Source organism: Quercus suber, unplaced genomic scaffold (assembly GCF_002906115.3).
Source record: "Quercus suber isolate HL8 unplaced genomic scaffold, Cork oak 2.0 scaffold_961, whole genome shotgun sequence".
In the NCBI taxonomy this organism is placed as follows: Eukaryota; Viridiplantae; Streptophyta; class Magnoliopsida; order Fagales; family Fagaceae; genus Quercus; species Quercus suber.
Window position 1 is genome coordinate 172,738 of NW_027070381.1, and position 16,982 is coordinate 189,719.

Genomic DNA, 16,982 nt, shown 5'->3' on the forward strand with positions numbered 1-16,982 from the left:
ACAGCAGCAGCAGCAGCAGCATCATCAGGATCAGGAACATCCTCACCAGAAGGACCTGTAGAAGAAGAGGGAGGAGGTGTGGACCCAGAAGGCGTAGACCATAGGGTGTTTAGAGCCAGCTTGAAAGTGAGCAGCCCTCTGTCTAAGAAAAGACGCACCTATAGGACCAATGACATGCACAGGCTTAGAGGAAGGAAAACCACTAAGAGTAAGATAAAGAAGAATCCTATGGATAAAAATAGGATGAATAAGGCCATGAAAAGAAGATGAACTCCTATACACTTCGTTCAAAGAACGAAGGAACAAATGGGAAAAATTGATAGGAACATCAGTAATTAGAGCGTACAAAAATACACACCTCTGGAGAGGAATGGTGTGCAGATGAGAAATGGGCCAAAAGCAGTGACATGCTATCCTAAAGAAAAGATAGTGTAGCTCAGAAAGCTCAGCAGTGGTGATCCTAGGATCAGAACCCTACTGGATAGATGACCTAGTGATGTAAGACATGACATCACTCAAAACTGGAGACTCATCATAAGGGTAGACAGGATGCTAGACCAAAGGTACCTCTAGAGCATCAGCCACTACTGTAGGAGCAATGGTGTACTCTACGCCTCGTATCCAACTCTTTACTAAAGTGTTGGAATCATAGACGCGGATCGAGATGTTCGAAGAACGCTCGAATCAAGGTAGCAGGTGGAAGAGGATCAGAAATATCCACCAAGGGTAGCCAGTCCCTATGTTCTAAGTTTGCCTTAATGGTAGGATCTAACTCATCTAGAATGACAGACTGCTCAGACCATATCTTACACCTAAGGTTCAGCTTCTCAAAGATCTCCTGGTTTTTCTCACGAGGAAATTTCTCACAGTTAAAGGATGGAGGGGAAGGAGTAGGTGAAGGGACAGACCTACGAGTCCTAGTTTTCCTAGGCATGATGCTAAGGAAAGGACAGAGACACAAGAGAAAACCAAAAGAGAAACAAATAAAAAACCAAGGGCAGACTGCAAGTTAGCACCAAAAAAATATAGAAAAAAAAAACTATATAATGTAGGAACAGTTAAAATGCCATGATGCATGTACTAATGCAGTAAACAAAGTTCAATTTTAAGTTCAATTGCACAAAATTGGCTCGAGCATAGAGTTTCTAACCAAAAACCCCAAAAATTTGAAAACCACTTGTAAAATTTTGAAGTACAATGATGAATTAAGCATTACAAAATAAAATCCATAGATTATAATGCCTAATTACATCCAATCAACAAGCCAATTTTATCAAATTCAACCTAATTGAACAAAATCCCCAATTCAGAACAATTATAAACCCTAGAAATTTCAATTTTCCACAAATCCCAAAATTGATCAAATTAAACTATCAAGAACATATTTATAGAGTGTCCCCATAAAAACCCATTGATCAATTTCACAAAATTGGGCGTGAAACATCAAAAATCCCAAAAAGAGAGAGGTTCGAAAATATGAGGTAAAATGCATGAAAAATGCAAATAAACTCAAAAATGAGGGGCAAAAGAGACTTACCGGCTTGACGAAAGAGAAATCTTGCAAAAATTTTGGAGGAAAATGACAAAAAATTCGCTGTAGATCCTTGCCTAGTCGAAGAGAGAAAAAGAAGTTTGAAAAAAATCTTTTGAAAAAGAAGTGGAATCAGTCAAAGAGTACTGTTTAAAAAACCTGATTCATAACTTTCGATTGATCGAAAATTACTTTCGATCGATCGAATCACTCTGAAAGTTTTAAAAAGAATTTTAAATATTTTCGATCGATCGAAAAACAGAATGGATCGATCGAAACAGGCAGCTGATCACAGTATTTTGAGAAAAATTCTAGTTTTGAAAAACTCAAACCAATTTTTGAAAATAACTTCTCAAAGTATTAAACAAATGCATGAGTATGAGATGAAATGGAATGCTTTTTCAAAAACCCAAATTTGTAATCCCAGTTTCTCCAATGAAAGTTTCAGCCAGTTCTTTCTTTATAATCACAAGCAAAAAAAATGTTTTGCATAATACTTAAGGTATTTTCAAACTTGGTTGGTCAGACCAAAAACACACACAAAAACATGTACAGTGTTTAGCAAAGAGTAACTTGTGTAGTGTGTGCGAACTAGCAAAAACTTGAGATACATGTAAGGTGATATGTGAATAGAAATCAATCATAATGTCTACAAAATTCATCACACAAAATTTAAAAGAGATTATCACCTAAAGAGTTACATCATATAACTCCCACATCTTCTAGAACATAAGCTTGCAATCATGTAAGTTTTTTGTATTTTTCCCTCATAGTTATGTGAAAGGCATCAAGCCTAATAGTACACCAATTTTAATTATGTGAGATGGCATCAAGCCTAATAGTACACACCAATTTTAAGCATTAAGCAAATAAGCCGAGGCATCACCTTATGTTCTTTTTGTGCATGTGCTATACTTTCTCGAGCACAGAATCTTATGATATTCACTAAAGTGTTCATGATTGGCTAATGAACAGTGGTGAGATGGTTATTTATGCATTTCTCAAAAGGATCAAGTCCGACAGTCAAATAACATGTGACTTCAAGATCAAGACAAAGTGATCAAAAACCATAAACATTTTTCCCACACAACATGCATTACAAAGCTTCAACTAGTCAAGTGCAGTAAATAAGTTCATCAACACTAAACAAGGTACATAAGACATGTAATGTGTAAATAAATTGACCAACCTTGTTTTCAAAAAAAAAAAAATAAGAAGCATAGTGCCATAACATATTTTGCTTTTCTCCTTTTTTTTATATTTATTATTATTATTATTAAAAGAGAAAACAAATAAATCCTAGAATGAAATGCATGAATGTAATGCAATGCAAGTCCTAGAACAAAAACACAAAAATCAAAGAACAATGGTCACAAAGGAATGAGTAATGAAGTACAAGGACCATGTCAGAAAGACTCAATTAGATTGAGTCTTTTGCATCCAAAACCTTTTAGATGCACCATGAGCATTGGAGTTCTTATTCATATTCGCATGATTTCCAACTCCAGGATTGAAATAAAGGTTCAACGCCTTTACCAATTCACCAATGAGTGCCACAGGATCTTGTGCTTGAGGCACAAGCACTTTTGGTTTGTTTGCTCTCTTAGCAGCTTGAAGCTTGTAACATTTAGGACGAATGTGTCCAGACTTTCCACAATAGTGACAAACCCAAGCAGATTTACCATGTATCTTGTCCTTAGAAAGGGTAGAATCCTTAAGTTTAGACTCTCCTAGATCAACCCTAATCTTCCTAGGTGGTGAAACTTCTATGGGTTTAACAACCTCACTTACAGGGGGTTTAACAGTTTCAGTCACAACCTCACTCGCAGAAGGTTCAGAAGAAGATGCAAGTACAAAGTTTGTGGAATGTGGTGCAGAATCAAAGATGCTTTCAACATATCCTAAACCAGATTTATCAAAAGGATACTTTTAAACATTCAACATGTGATCAAGTTTAGAACTAGCAAATCTTGCAACAGATAAATCATGTTCCAAAGTTTTAACTTTATCAAGTAAGAGCATATTCTTAGATTTAACATTGTTCAAAAGATCATTAGCATCAAACAAATTAACAAGCAAATTTTTCTTTTCAAGCTCAAGAGATTCAATTTTCTTTAGGCCAAGTTCAACATTTATAGCATCTTTTGCAGTAATTTTGCAAAGTTTATTGCAGGCCTCTTGAAGATCTGCATCCTCAGAGAGTTCTCCATTAGAAGGGTTCTCTTCAATAGATATTCTTTCATTTACTACAGCAGTAGCAGTGAAAGCAATGAAGTTTCCATTCTCGTCACATCCAAACTCATCATTAGAAACCTCATTATCACTAAGGGTTACAGCCATAGCTTTACCCTTAGATCTTAAGAATGTAGGACATTCAGATTTCATATGACCATACCCTTGACAGCCAAAACACTGAGCACCCAAAGGATTGTTTGAAGATTGACCAACTTTTTCTCTAGGTTTTTCAAAATTACTAACCTTAGTGGGATCATTCTTCCTAAAGTTTCTAGGTTCAACAGTGTTTGTACATCTTGCCCTTCTATTGTTATTCCTAAGAAAGTTTCTAAAGTTTTTGGCAAGGTATGCAATCCCTGTAGCAGAGAGCTCATCATCAAATTCACCTACATCAACATCATCAACTGACTTAAGAGCCATTGATTTGGATTTGTTCACTTTGGGTAGGTCAGACTTATAGGACTGAAGAGATCCTACAAGCTCATCAACAATGATGGTGTCCACATCCTTGCTCTCAGTAATGGCAGTCACTTTGGGTCTAAAGTTTTCAGTTAAAGATCTAAGTATCTTCCTAATAATTTTAAGTTAATCATAGATTTCGCCAAAATTAAAAACAGAATTAACAATATCATTTAATTTAGTATAGAATTCACCAAAAGATTCATCATCAGACATTCTAATGCTTTTAAATCTAGAAGTCAATTGCTACAATTTATTAATCTTTATTGCCTTTGTGCCTTCATGCACAGTTTGGAGGATTTTCCAAGCAGTGTGAGCAACCTTAACATTAGAGATTCTCTTAAATTCCTCCATAGAAACAACATTGAAGATGGCATTCATAACTTTACTATTGAAGCCTGCTACTTCTTTTTCAGAAGTTTGCCACTCACTCACAGGAGTAATGGGCTTCTGCCATCCGTATTCAACAGAATTCCAAACCCTCTCATCAAGAGATTTCAGGAATGCTTTCATCCTTACTTTACAATAAACATAGTTATTTCCATCAAAGTGAGGAGGAACAACAAGAGAGTGTCCATGCTCCATGACAACAGGGGTTAAGGATTAGCTCAGAGATCAAAAAATCTCTAACAAAAGAGCTACCCGCTCTGATACCACTTCAACGGTTTTAGACCCCTTAAAACAACTAGATTAACCTAGTTAATTAGCCAAGTAATTAACTTAGTCAATTTAAGCAATTCTAGATTATCACAAACAAATAATCATATCAAAAGTATAAAGCAGCGGAAATATAAAAGACACAATAATATGATCACCCAGGAAACCACACGGTAAAAACCTGGGGAGAATTTGACTTATCTATCTTCAAGGTAAACCTGAATCCACTATGCGAAAGAATCAAAATTCATACAAAATGACTTACAAGCTCCTCGCTTGACTTCTTAATGCTACCTACCAGTAGAACTTACTGACACGACCACGTGCAAGTTCCGAATCCACGGACTTCTTCTTTCTTGGATTTTCCAATCAGTTACAAGCACCCATGCTTGATATTCTTTAAATTTCTATAGTAGCAACCGAGTTGATCATCAAGATGTTGAAGTAATCTTTATCTTGAAAACCCTAAACTTTGTGTAAAGGAAAGCTCTTCTAGATCTCACAAGAGATTTACACAAAACGGCAAAGTATGAGCAACAACTCAACTGAAGCAACTCTAAAAATGTGGCTAGGGTTTTTCTTTATATACCTAGGGTAAAAACAGAAAACCCAAAACGTTTAACGAGTTAGGGCTGAGCTAGAATATTCTGCAGAAAAACATTCTGCCCGGGATTCGATTGATCGAGCCAGGCCGAAATGCACCAATGCATCTGCAGCCTCTCGATTCCAACTTTACATGAATGACCCAACTTTGAGCAAGTCTAAACAAGACTAAACAACCTATTTTGATCATGGTTTGCCAACAATACAAATTAGAGTTTTAAATACATAAAATCCTAAATCTTTAGAACCTAACAGTCCCAAATCCCAATAGTTTGGAATAACTTTTTGTTAAATATAAGAACAATATGTTAAGGGTCATGCTAACGGGTGTCCTTAGGGTAATAGTTAACAATCCATTTTGGGAAAATTTTGATACCATTTTTAGGGAAATAGAAAAAGCTGTCAAAACATTAATTGTTTTTTTTTTTTTTTCCCCTTTTCCTACTAAAACTTTCTTTAAATAAATTATTAGCAATTACTCTAAGGGCATCCATTAGCATTTCTCATATGTTAACAGGAAAAAGAGAGAGGGCTTAGACTCATCTCTTTCTTATGGGAAAGAAACCCAAGCATAAAGAAAAGAGATAGTTAAAGCTCTATCCCAAATACAATGAACAACTCATTGAGCCAAATTGTGTGCCAAAAATTTAATGTTTATGTTTACAAAAATAAAGGGAGACAACAAATTTGGAGGAAAGGGTCAAAGCTGTAAGGCCTTAATCATACTTTTGGAATCACCTTCAAACACTACAAAGCAAAGCTTGCGATGAATTGCAAGCTTCAAAGTTAAGATAGTTGCCTAAACTTCACATTGTATAGGCTTATGGTGGGTTTGGATACCACTTATTTTGCTGAAATTGAAAAATTATTGCTAAAAATACTGTAAATAAAAGTAAAAGTTAGTTGAAATAGTACAGTGGGGCCCATGAATAGTGCCAAAAAGTGCAATGGGGCACATAAATACTAACAAAAATAAGTTGAATAGTGAAATAATTTTAATTTTTAATCTCCACCCAAACACACACTTAGTGGGTGGTAGTAGAGAGGCACAGGCAAAATGATCCTCTCTAACTTCATTTCTATAGACAACAACAATTGTGGAAGAGTGAGGGATTGCTACATCAAAGTTTATCTTTACCCAGTTTGGAGGAGAAGGAAGCCATTTGGTAGCCACGGGAGACTTTAAAGCAGACAATGCAACAATGTGATCAAAATAGGCTTTGTTTATTCTTTCAGTAGCCTTCTTTGGTACAAGGATGTGACATACAAAAGTAGTTTGGTTTTGAATCCTCCACATATTATCAAAGAGTATAGTAGTAAACAAGGTAAACTTATTGCATTCTTCCTTTGGGACCTTCAGACTTTGAGGGGAAAATAATGCATTTCATAAGATCACTTGGTAAAAAGGACCCATTGATGTTCCAAACTGTGAGAGACCAGGTGGTGAATGGTGATTATGAAGGGGCAATGGATAAGAAGGTGCTCTAAGATTTTGAGGGTTGATTGCAAAGAACAAAGTTTAGGTCCATTTTGGACCATCTCCTATTCAACGCTACTTTGCTGGGGAGAACATCCCAAGTAATTTTCCAAAACAAGAGTTTGAGTCTCACATGTATTTTGATTTTCTATAAGTTTTTCCGTTCTTGTTAAAATAAAGGACTAGGGTTTTTGAACTTGTATGTTTGATCCCAGAGGTAGGCGGATTTCAAGTATCCTCCCTAATGTTGGTATCAGAAACTGAAAGAACTTGATAGTAAGTACATTTCTTCACTAGTGGTTTAGTTTTCTAGATACCTTTCCAAAGCAATGAACTTTGGAAAGTTTTTTCCTTATAAGTATTTTGCTATAAGAATATTGACGTAAACTTCGTCTTGATTTGAGGCTTTGGACCAGCCCAACTTAACCAAAAGTGCCATGTTTGTATCCTCCATTTACCTAATTCCAAAACCACCACAATCTTTTGGTTTGCATATATTTGCCTAGGACGTTGGGATATAGAAATTTGAATTTGCTGTTTTTCTGGAAGTGAAATTCCTAGAGTAATAAATTTTGGAGCTTATTACTGATTTGGAAAGTAAAAATGTGAATCCATGTATGAGGGGATTGCTGCAAGAAGAGATTTCACAAGAGTCAGCCTACTTGCCTGTGACGGGACTTTAGGGCTTGTTTGGTTTAAAGAAAAAAGTTGTGTTTTTTGTATTCATTTTTTTAGTTTTTTTTGGGATCCACCACAAAAATTTGGTTTGGTTTGCAAATTTGTACTCAATTTTCATTTTTAGTATCCAAAAAAATTGGGTTTGAATATAGAAAATGAAAACTACTTTTGAGCATTTTCATTTTTAGTGAAAATGGATACATAACATTTTTGTAAAAAGACCAACTTTATGAGGCCCACCAACAGTGACTTGTCTCCTCAATAACACACACACTCTCTCTCTCTCTCTCTCTCTCTCTCTCTCTCTCTCTCTCTCTCTCTCTCTCTCGAGCGAAATCTGATTGGACCCATGGTCGATGGTCACTGCTAGTGGCCTATTTCTGATGTTGCTGCTCGCTTTTGGGGCTTTGTCTATGGGCTATGTTTTGCTGAGTGTCTCTTTCTCTCTCTCTCTCTCTCTCTCTCTCTCTCTCTCTCTCTCTCCTTTTTCTTCTTGTGTTGAGATTTGATGAAATTTATTTGTATTGATGGGTTTTCTAGTGGAGATCTAGGCTGTGTTTGGTTTTTCCGGTGGGATTATGACTTGCGAAGTGGAGATCTAGGCTGGGTATTGGATTGTGACAGTGGTTCTGGTGGGTTTTGGTTTTGGTTTATTTTTGAAGTTGTGTCAACAGTTTCTAGTGGGTGACAGTGACAAATGGTTTTGTTAGAAAATAAAGGGATTTGAGAAAAACAAAAACTAGTCCAAAAATGGTGCCAAATAGAAAATGAGTTGGAAACAAAAAAATGAATATAGGATTTGGGAAGAGAAAATGAGTACAAAAAATGAAATATGAAAATGAATACAAACCCATAAGTAACCAAACAGGTCCTTAACTTTCCAAGCCTAGGCTCTTGTAGAGAAATTTCTAAAACCTCACTGAATATTATTTTCTTGTTTCTATTGTTAATTAGGAGAAACCAAGGCAATTTAGGGAGGGAGGGAGTGGATTGTTGTTGTAAAGGTTGACGTGGCGTGGGAAATGGGTTGACATCTTTTGTTTATCTTAGAAACCAATTAGGTCTCCTTTATTTTCTGCTCTAGAGAGTAGTTAAGACAAGAAATTAATGCCTATAATGAGTTAGGACCGCAACAAAGTACTAAACCCGCCATTCCATTTTGTCAAAAGTTTCCCCTATCAATTTTAATCCCCATATAACAATTTTGCCCCTTTTGTTCATTCATGGAATTACACACACTAACCGCGTTTATACAAAATACACAACCGCGTGGATTGTTGGTTGATGACGTCCTAATTTGATGAAAAATTTCGAGAACTTGATATTTCATAGAGGCACCCTCATGATGCAATTAGTAATTACAATTGCACTAGGGGGTGCCTTTATCAAATTAGAATCTATAAAAAGCGCCGGCTCTAACCATAACTTACACAAACTTTCTAAGCTAGATTTTCTCATCAAGCTCCTTCAACTCTCTCATTCTTGCTCTTCTGCACTTTCCTATAAAAACATTACTACCCTCTTCTTTCTCATCATTCTATTCAGTTTTTTTTGTTCTTTCTTGCTCTGCTTGTCCCCTGCTTCTTTGTAGATTACCAACCTCTTCTTTCTCATCATCCTTCAACTCTCATTCTTTCTCTTCGGCTCTTTCCTATAAAAACATTACCAACCTCTTCTTTCTTATTATTTTATTCAGCTTCTTCTTCCTCTTCAATAATCGAAGTTCCTGTTCTCTTTGGCTTTCTTGCTCTGCTTGTCCCCTGCTTCTTTGTAGATTACCAACCTCTTCTTTCTCATCATCCTTCAACTCTCATTCTTACTCTTCAGCACTTTCCTATAAAAACATTACCAACCTCTTCTTTCTTATCACTCTATTCAGCATTTTTCTCTTCAGTAATTGAAGTTCCTGTTCTTTTGGCTTTCTTGCTCTGCTTGTCCCCTCTGCTTCTTTGTAGATTACCATCTACTTTTACTTCTATGGCTTCTGCTTGTTCCAAAACCACAAGCCTCCCCCCCAAGAGAGGTCAGATCAAAGCTCAGATTTTTAGGAGCTTCGTTAAAATTGTTGTCTTTGTGGCCTTAAAGGTAGTAGAAGCAGTGAAAAGTATCACGATCATAAGAGGTGGAAGTTAAAGTGGAAGAAAACTCTGCCACTTCAATGCCACTGCTACTACTTTGATGAAATTATGTTGTTTTTAGATTCAGAAAGAAGTCTTTGTCTTCATGTATTTAGATAGCCTTTTCTGTGGGGAAATGTTATATTACTACCAATTTACTACTGAAAAAACAAATTATAAATTAATGCGACAGTGATTTCACTCAGTTCGACATTAACAATATCATAAACTAGACGCCAACTCATCCAATGCACAGAATAGTTAACAATCATACATATGTTTATCGCAACTACAAATGTTGACATTGATTAGCAAAAATCATGTTTTATTTTGCTCTGAACTTGTGTGTAAAGAGAAAAGAGGCTAACAAACTTCAAGTTATAGTCCCATTATTTTCAACCCCAAAACATCATCACTCCAATTTAAGTTTTGGTTCTCGATTTAAATCAGAAAAGCTAATTTATTCATATTCATCTAACATTGATATCTAATAAGCATAGTTTTATCTCTTTCGAAGTCAGAAAAATGTATGAGTATAATACTTCTTACTAAATACATTGCTCATCTGAGTGTACATTTAATAATATCTACAAAATTAGAAGATTATGATATCCCCCCATGCAGAAGTAATTAACCACATCACTATAATATGTTTAGGCAAAAAAATAAGTATGATTCGTACTTTGTCTAGGGTGAGAAGAGCACCAAAGACTAGATATGTTTAGGCATTTTAATCACCTCAATGATTCAATAAATTACTACTCAAACAAATATGCTATTTACTAAGCAAATTAGGTCCACTCCAATTTGAAGGATGTAAAAGCAACCAGACAATGCGATCAATGCTGCCCAGTTATTTCAGCATTCAGAATATGATCAGGTGTATGGTACAGAAGTTGGTTCAGACAATGGAGAAATAGCATCACTTCATTGTTTACTGAAGTCATGTTCGTTTTCAGTCAGCCATTTTTAATTCCAAATTCATGGACCAAAAACCGGCTAAGAATATTAACATGTGGATTCAGGGGGCTTCACCCTTTACATCAATTATCAGCTGGCATGATTGGAACATTAATCATTCCTTTGACAAATAATGGTGTGAATAACCCACAAATATTTCTCTCTATTGCAGATTAAGTTGTGTGTGTGGCACCTGGTTAATTAAATCAGAATTAAAAGGATCCATTTCAAATCTTTCAAACATGCTGCCACTGCTTTGACCCAACTCCTCCAGAAAAAGCTGAATGTTACCAAAGGGGGTCACAAACCTTCTCACCCATGCCACTGGTGCCAAGTCAGGCCTTCCCACAATTTGACCAATCTGATTTAAACCAAATATCCAAGATATATATATATATATATATAAACTGTAAATTTCTCCAAAACTGTTATTATAATAGCCACCACAAACCAAAACCCCAATTGGATATTACACAAAGATGGAAAAGCAAATAACAAAAGTATAATCTTCAGGAAAAAAGAAAAATAGCACCCAAATGAATTAAAGCTTTCCACTTTCCCAGTCCATGGTTCAAGTCATAAATTCAATAATAAAAACACATTAAGCACTTTAAGATATTTCATCAACAGGACGTAAAATCCTAAGCAACAAAATTCTAGACGCTGAAAAAAAAAATGAAAGTATATAATTGTAACAAAGCCAATTCTTGTTCTCTTTAAGCCCAAATGTTACAGGGCTTTCTACATTTCATTTTACCAAACAGATTATAGTATTTCTATGGAATATAAGATTAGTAGGCACTCTTGTCCTAAATGATGAATGATGAGGGTCTAACAAATCTGCAATTTTATTGATACAAGTAGTATTTATCTTTGTGTCCTTGTGTGCCAGAAATTTGCATGCACATATACAGGAAGAGTATAATTCAATTATACCAAGCATAAAGTCGTAAAAATAAATATTCCATTAATAATAGTGATGTAAAAGAGATCTTGGTTTGGGTTGGTTGGAAACATTGATACATACCTATATTACTTTTGCCTACGAGCAATGTAATTGGCCAATGCAACCAACGGCACCGTTTTCTGCGAATCAAACCCAGAAAGCTGATCCAGAGCCAGCTTGTTCAATTTCTCCGCAAACTCCCTCGACTTTTCAACACCCATTAGCCTTGGATACGTAACTTTCCCATCCACCAAGTCCTTCCCTGTCGGTTTTCCCAATTCCTGCGACGATTTTGTCACATCAAGAATGTCATCCACTACCTGAAAACCCCACCCAACATATCTCGCGAAACTCCTAATTTTCTCAACCTCTTCATCGGACCCACCTCCCAACATAGCTCCAAGAACCACTGTTCCTTCCAGCATTGCTGCGGTCTTATGTAGATGAACTTGCTCCAAATACTCCAACGTCACGTTAGACTCTCTCTGAGATCTTATATCAAACACTTGGCCTGCAACAAATCCTTGAGATCCAATGCACCTCGCTAACTCCCCAATGCCACGGACTATTCTCGCTGGGGGCACGGCTGTTGGTGTGTACAAGGCAATGTGCTCGAAAGCTAAGGCTAAGAGGCCATCGCCGGCGAGAATGGCGACGGCTTCGCCGAATGCCTTGTGGGTGGTGGGATTTCCACGGCGGAGATGAGCGTTGTCCATGCAAGGGAGATCGTCTTGGATGAGAGCCGCGTCATGGATCATCTCGACGGCGCAAGCGGCGGGCATGGCCATGGATTCAGTGCCGCCGACGAGCTCGCAGGAAGCGATGCAGAAGAGTGGGCAGACTCGCTTGCCACCGGGAAGGAGGGAATAGCGCATGGCCTCGTGGAGCTCGCGGGGTTCTTTGTCTTTGAGTGAAATGGCGGCGTCCAGAGCTTCGTTGATGGATTTGATTTTCTGGGTCATGTAGGTTTCGAGACTGAAGGCTGGTTTTGACTGTGATTCTTGTTGTCTTTTGAGAGTGTCGGCAGAGTCAAAGAGAGATGAGAAGGGTCGAGATTTGGATTTAGATCTGGAACAAGTTTTGACCCAAGTATGAACAACATTCTTAAAGCTCATCTTTCTCATGCTTTGGATTTTGAACTTTGAAGCAATTCCTTGCACAAAGGCTTATTTCTTTCTGTGTTTTTTGATCTCTGTTTCTATGTTCCTGTATCTTCTTTTTCTTTTTGGTGTAATGAGAGAGGCTCTGGCCTCCATTGATGCGTAGTACCTCTCTGGCTTACTGAAAGTCAAGTTAAAAAATTATTATTTTCATTGATTGTACAAGCATATATATATATAAAGAAAGAAGAGGACAACTGGACAAGATCCATGACTCTATTAACTATCTGTCCCTTTTCTTTTAGCTGTTCATTTTTTAAAAAAAAATTATAGGATTTTAATTGTTCTCTTGTTTCTCAAAAAGGCCAATGATTTTTAATTTTTTGTGTTGTATACGGTATTCTAATATACACAAATATAAAGATTGTTAAAAAAACCTCACCTACAGGCTACAGCAGCAAAACTCTCCTCACGTAGGAGTCTTCTCTCTCATTTTCTAAGCGAGAATCTCCCTCCCTTATGGCATGTTTGGATGTTTAAAAAAGGAAGGGGAGTAGAGTAGAGGGAGGGAGAGTAATGCAATTACCTTGTTTGGAAGTTTTTTAAAAAATGAGGGGGAGGGGTTTAGAGGAGTTTGGAGGGGTTTGGACTCCCTTTAACCCCCCAATTTTAATTCCCCCAAATTGGAGAGATTTGGAGGGGGAGTAGAGTATATAAACTATTGACCAAGTAAATTACCTAATTTACCCTTATTATATTAACAAAATTACACAAGGGGAAGGGCTAATTATTCCCTTCTCCCTTACTCATTTTAAAAACATCCAAATAAGGTGGAGGTGAATCATTTTCCTCTACTCTTCTCCTCACTACTTCCCTTCCCTCTACTCCCCTTTACTCTCCTCCCTCTCTAAACTCCCAAACAAGCCATTAGAGCAACCAGAGGGTCTGATTTTTTCAATTTTTTGACAGTGACTGTCCATTCTGTTATTATGGCGGAGGAGGTGATTGAGAGCTTGGGGAATATGAAGCTTACGGCGGAGGAGGAAGAAATTATTATGATATATGAGGAGGCCAAGTTACCTGAGATTGAGAGTTGCAATCTGAGTTTAATTGGTAAATTTTTGACTTGCAAGGCTTTTAATAAAAGGGCGGCATTGTCCACGATGAGAAGAGTATGGGGGATGCAGTTCGGCTTGCAGATTATAGAGGTGGGAATGAATCTATTTCAATTCAAGTTTCAGAATGATTTTGATCTGAACCATGTGTTAAAAGGGGGGCCGTGGTGTTTTGATAATTAATTATTAATGCTCAAGAGATGGCATGAGGGGATGACAGCAAGTAATGTGGAGTGTGCATCTCGTGGGTTTAGATTTGGAGAGCTACTTTTGATATGCTTTCTTCTAAAGTAGCGACTGAAGTAGGGAGTAGGTTGAGTATTGTGGAAGATGTTGAAAGGTGTCGAAGACAAGATATGCAGAATTTTTTCATGAGGGTCTGGGTTGCAGTGCCTATTTTAAAGCCTCTAAGGTGTGGAGGTTTTTATTTCAAACTCTGATGGTGTACGCACATGGGTAACGTTTAAGTATGGAAGGTTACCTATTTTCTGTCATTTTTGTGGACTTCTTGGACATGATTTACGCCATTGTGCTAGTCACTATGCTGTGGAGAAAAATGGAGGGGAGATACAGTACCAATATGGAGATTGGCTGAAGGTTGCAGGTGGCCGACAACGATCACCACCACAAAAGGAAGAGGTAGAGGAGGAGGCTGGTGCATGGAAGTCCAAAAATCTGGGAGAGGATTTCTCCCAACGAGATGATCAGGCCGAGAATCAAAGGATAGAGGTGAGTTCAGATGGTGTGCCACGAGAAACAAGGAGTAGAAGAGATTGATGATAATATGATACCTATAAAGGCTGTGGATAAACGAAAATCTAGTCCTACTGATGTTGTTATGGGAGTGGGAAACTTGAATAATAACTCTGAGATAACACCGACTAGTCAGATGATGTGTCTTGAGGAAAAAGAATTAGAAGGTAGGCTGATGTCGGATGATGTGGTTTTGGATGTGGGTAATTTAGAATCAAATTGGAGATGCCACAAGCAAATCAAGTAGCTAGGCTGAATGGGTATCATGGGCCTAAACAAAAGTCTACGTGGACTAGAATTATGAGGATAGACTATGGGCTAGGAAGCTTCACTAAAGCACTTAAGGGCCCAATACTAGGGAAAAGAGTTAGTGAGCAAAATTCTAATCTCTCTTTTTCATGTGCAGATGTAGAAGTTTAGAAAGTGAAACGTGAGAAATTATCTTCAAGTTTTGCAGATGGATTGACAAGGGTGGATGACCACTCTTGCCGGGAGCAATGAAACTCTTAAGTTGAAACTGCCAAGGGCTTGGGGACCTTTGGACAGGTCGAAACCTTCGCAAAATTGTGAAGGAACAAGCTCCCAATGTGTGTTTTCTAATGAAAACAAGGTTGGACAGAGAAGGGTTTAATAGGTTGTGTGGTGAGTGCCTTATCCAAATAAAATCATTGTTAAAAAACTAGATATGGGTGGCAGGTTGGCTTTAATTTGGAAGGAAGGGGTAGTGATAGATTTGATTAATTACATAGATAATCATATCCTAGTGAAAGTGAAGGAAGAAGATGGGTTTGAATGGTGGCTTACATGTTTCTATGGCTGGCTAGAAACAAACATGAAATATAAGTCTTGGGAATTATTAGAGCATCTTAAAACTTTTGTGGAGGGACCTTGGATGTGCATTGGTGATTTTAATGCAATCATTCAGTCTATAGAAAAGTTTAGCAAAATACCGCCTCAAATGAGCCAAATTGATGCTTTTTGTGCTACCTTGGAGGTTTGCCAGTTAGAGGATTTGGGGTTTAAAGGATATCCTTATACTTGGAATAATAAAAGACCAAGGGTTGCAAACACAAAACTCAGGCTAGACAGAGCTATTGTAACAAAGGAGTGGCAAAACAAGTTCCAGTTATGTTCTGTAACTCATCTTCCCCCTTATGAGTCAGATCATCTTCCTTTTATTCTTTAGACAGAACACATGAAGTCGAGAAAGGGTAGAAAAAGTTTTAAGTTTGAGGAAAATTGGTTGCTTTGGGATGAATGTGAGGAGGTTGTGTCAGATGCATGGGTGACTGGTGAGTTTGAGGGTCACCGGTTGGGGATGATTCAACAGAAAATAAAGTATTGTGGTGAGGCTTTAAGGACTTAGGGTTCAGCTAAGACAAATCCGAACACTGAGGAAATTAAACAACTACAAAAAAGACTGGAACTATTAAATATGGAGGAGAAAACTGAAGCTTCACGAGCTAAATTTTTGGGTGTAAGCAAAACATTAGATGACTTACTTCTAAAATAGGTGATTTTTTGGGCTTAGAGATCTAGAGTGGCTTGGTTGAAATATGGGGACAAGAACACAAAATTTTTCCATTTAAAGTATTCACAACATAGAAGGAGAAATCATATACAGGGGATAAAGAACTCTGAGGGTGCTTGGATGGAGGAGGAGGATGAAATAGCTGTGGTGGCGACTGATTATTTTGATAACTTGTTTACTGCAGGTACATGTTCTTAGATTGATGACTATCTCAATATTGTGCCTCACAAGCTGACCCTAGAAATGCAACAGGTTCTAACCAGTGATTTTACTACTGAAGAAATCAAGGCTGCATTGTTCCAAATGGGGCCAACCAAGGCACCTGGGCCTGATGGTATGAATGCACTTTTTTTCTAAAAATTTTGGCATGTAGTGGGTGATAGTGTTGTTAATGCTGTCCTGGATTACTTTAATTCTGGTGTCATGGTTCCTACCATAAATCATACCTATATTGTGTTGATCCCTAAAATAAAGTCACCTGAGAAAATGTCTGACTTTTGACCTATTAGCTTATGCAATGTTATTTACAAGATTAAATCCAAAGTTTTGGCTAACAGGTTGAAACATATTCTCCCAAGTATTATAACCCCTACCTAGAGTGCTTTTGTCCCAAGGAGACTCATCATAGACAATGTATTGGTGGCCTATGAAACTTTACATACCATGCACTCTTGGAAAAAAAGGCAAAAATGGATCTCTTGCATTGAAGCTTGACATTAGAAAGGCATATGACCGAGTTAAGTGGCACTTCCTGCAGGGTTTTATGGCAAAGTAGGGTTTCTAGTCACTTGGATTAAATGGGTGATGGGTTGTATCACCA

At 37.3% G+C, this 16,982-nt stretch overlaps 1 protein-coding gene across 3 annotated transcripts; it reads right to left on the reverse strand.

The window, feature by feature from the left end:
* Positions 1–10,563: 10,563 nt before the first annotated feature.
* LOC111994235 (geranylgeranyl pyrophosphate synthase, chloroplastic) lies at positions 10,564–13,384 on the reverse strand. Of its 3 annotated transcripts, none has more exons than XM_065768561.1 (3): positions 13,206–13,384; positions 11,745–12,944; positions 10,564–11,058 (listed from the first exon to the last, which is right to left on the reverse strand). In XM_065768561.1, the coding sequence occupies exon 2, from the start codon at positions 12,785–12,787 to the stop codon at positions 11,750–11,752; it is 1,038 nt and encodes a 345-aa protein (XP_065624633.1). In that variant the 5' UTR covers positions 12,788–12,944; positions 13,206–13,384; the 3' UTR covers positions 10,564–11,058; positions 11,745–11,749. The 3 variants fall into 3 exon arrangements, with proteins under 3 accessions (XP_065624633.1, XP_023881879.1, XP_023881877.1); XM_024026111.2 differs by having other exon boundaries at positions 10,564–11,078; XM_024026109.2 differs by lacking the exon at positions 10,564–11,058 and having other exon boundaries at positions 11,542–12,944; positions 13,206–13,382.
* Positions 13,385–16,982: the final 3,598 nt, after the last annotated feature.

Coding starts and splice junctions, on each gene's coding strand:
- LOC111994235 (XM_065768561.1), bottom strand. CDS start 12,787: ATGAGAAAGATGAGCTTTAAGAATGTTGTTCATACTTGGGTCAAAACT.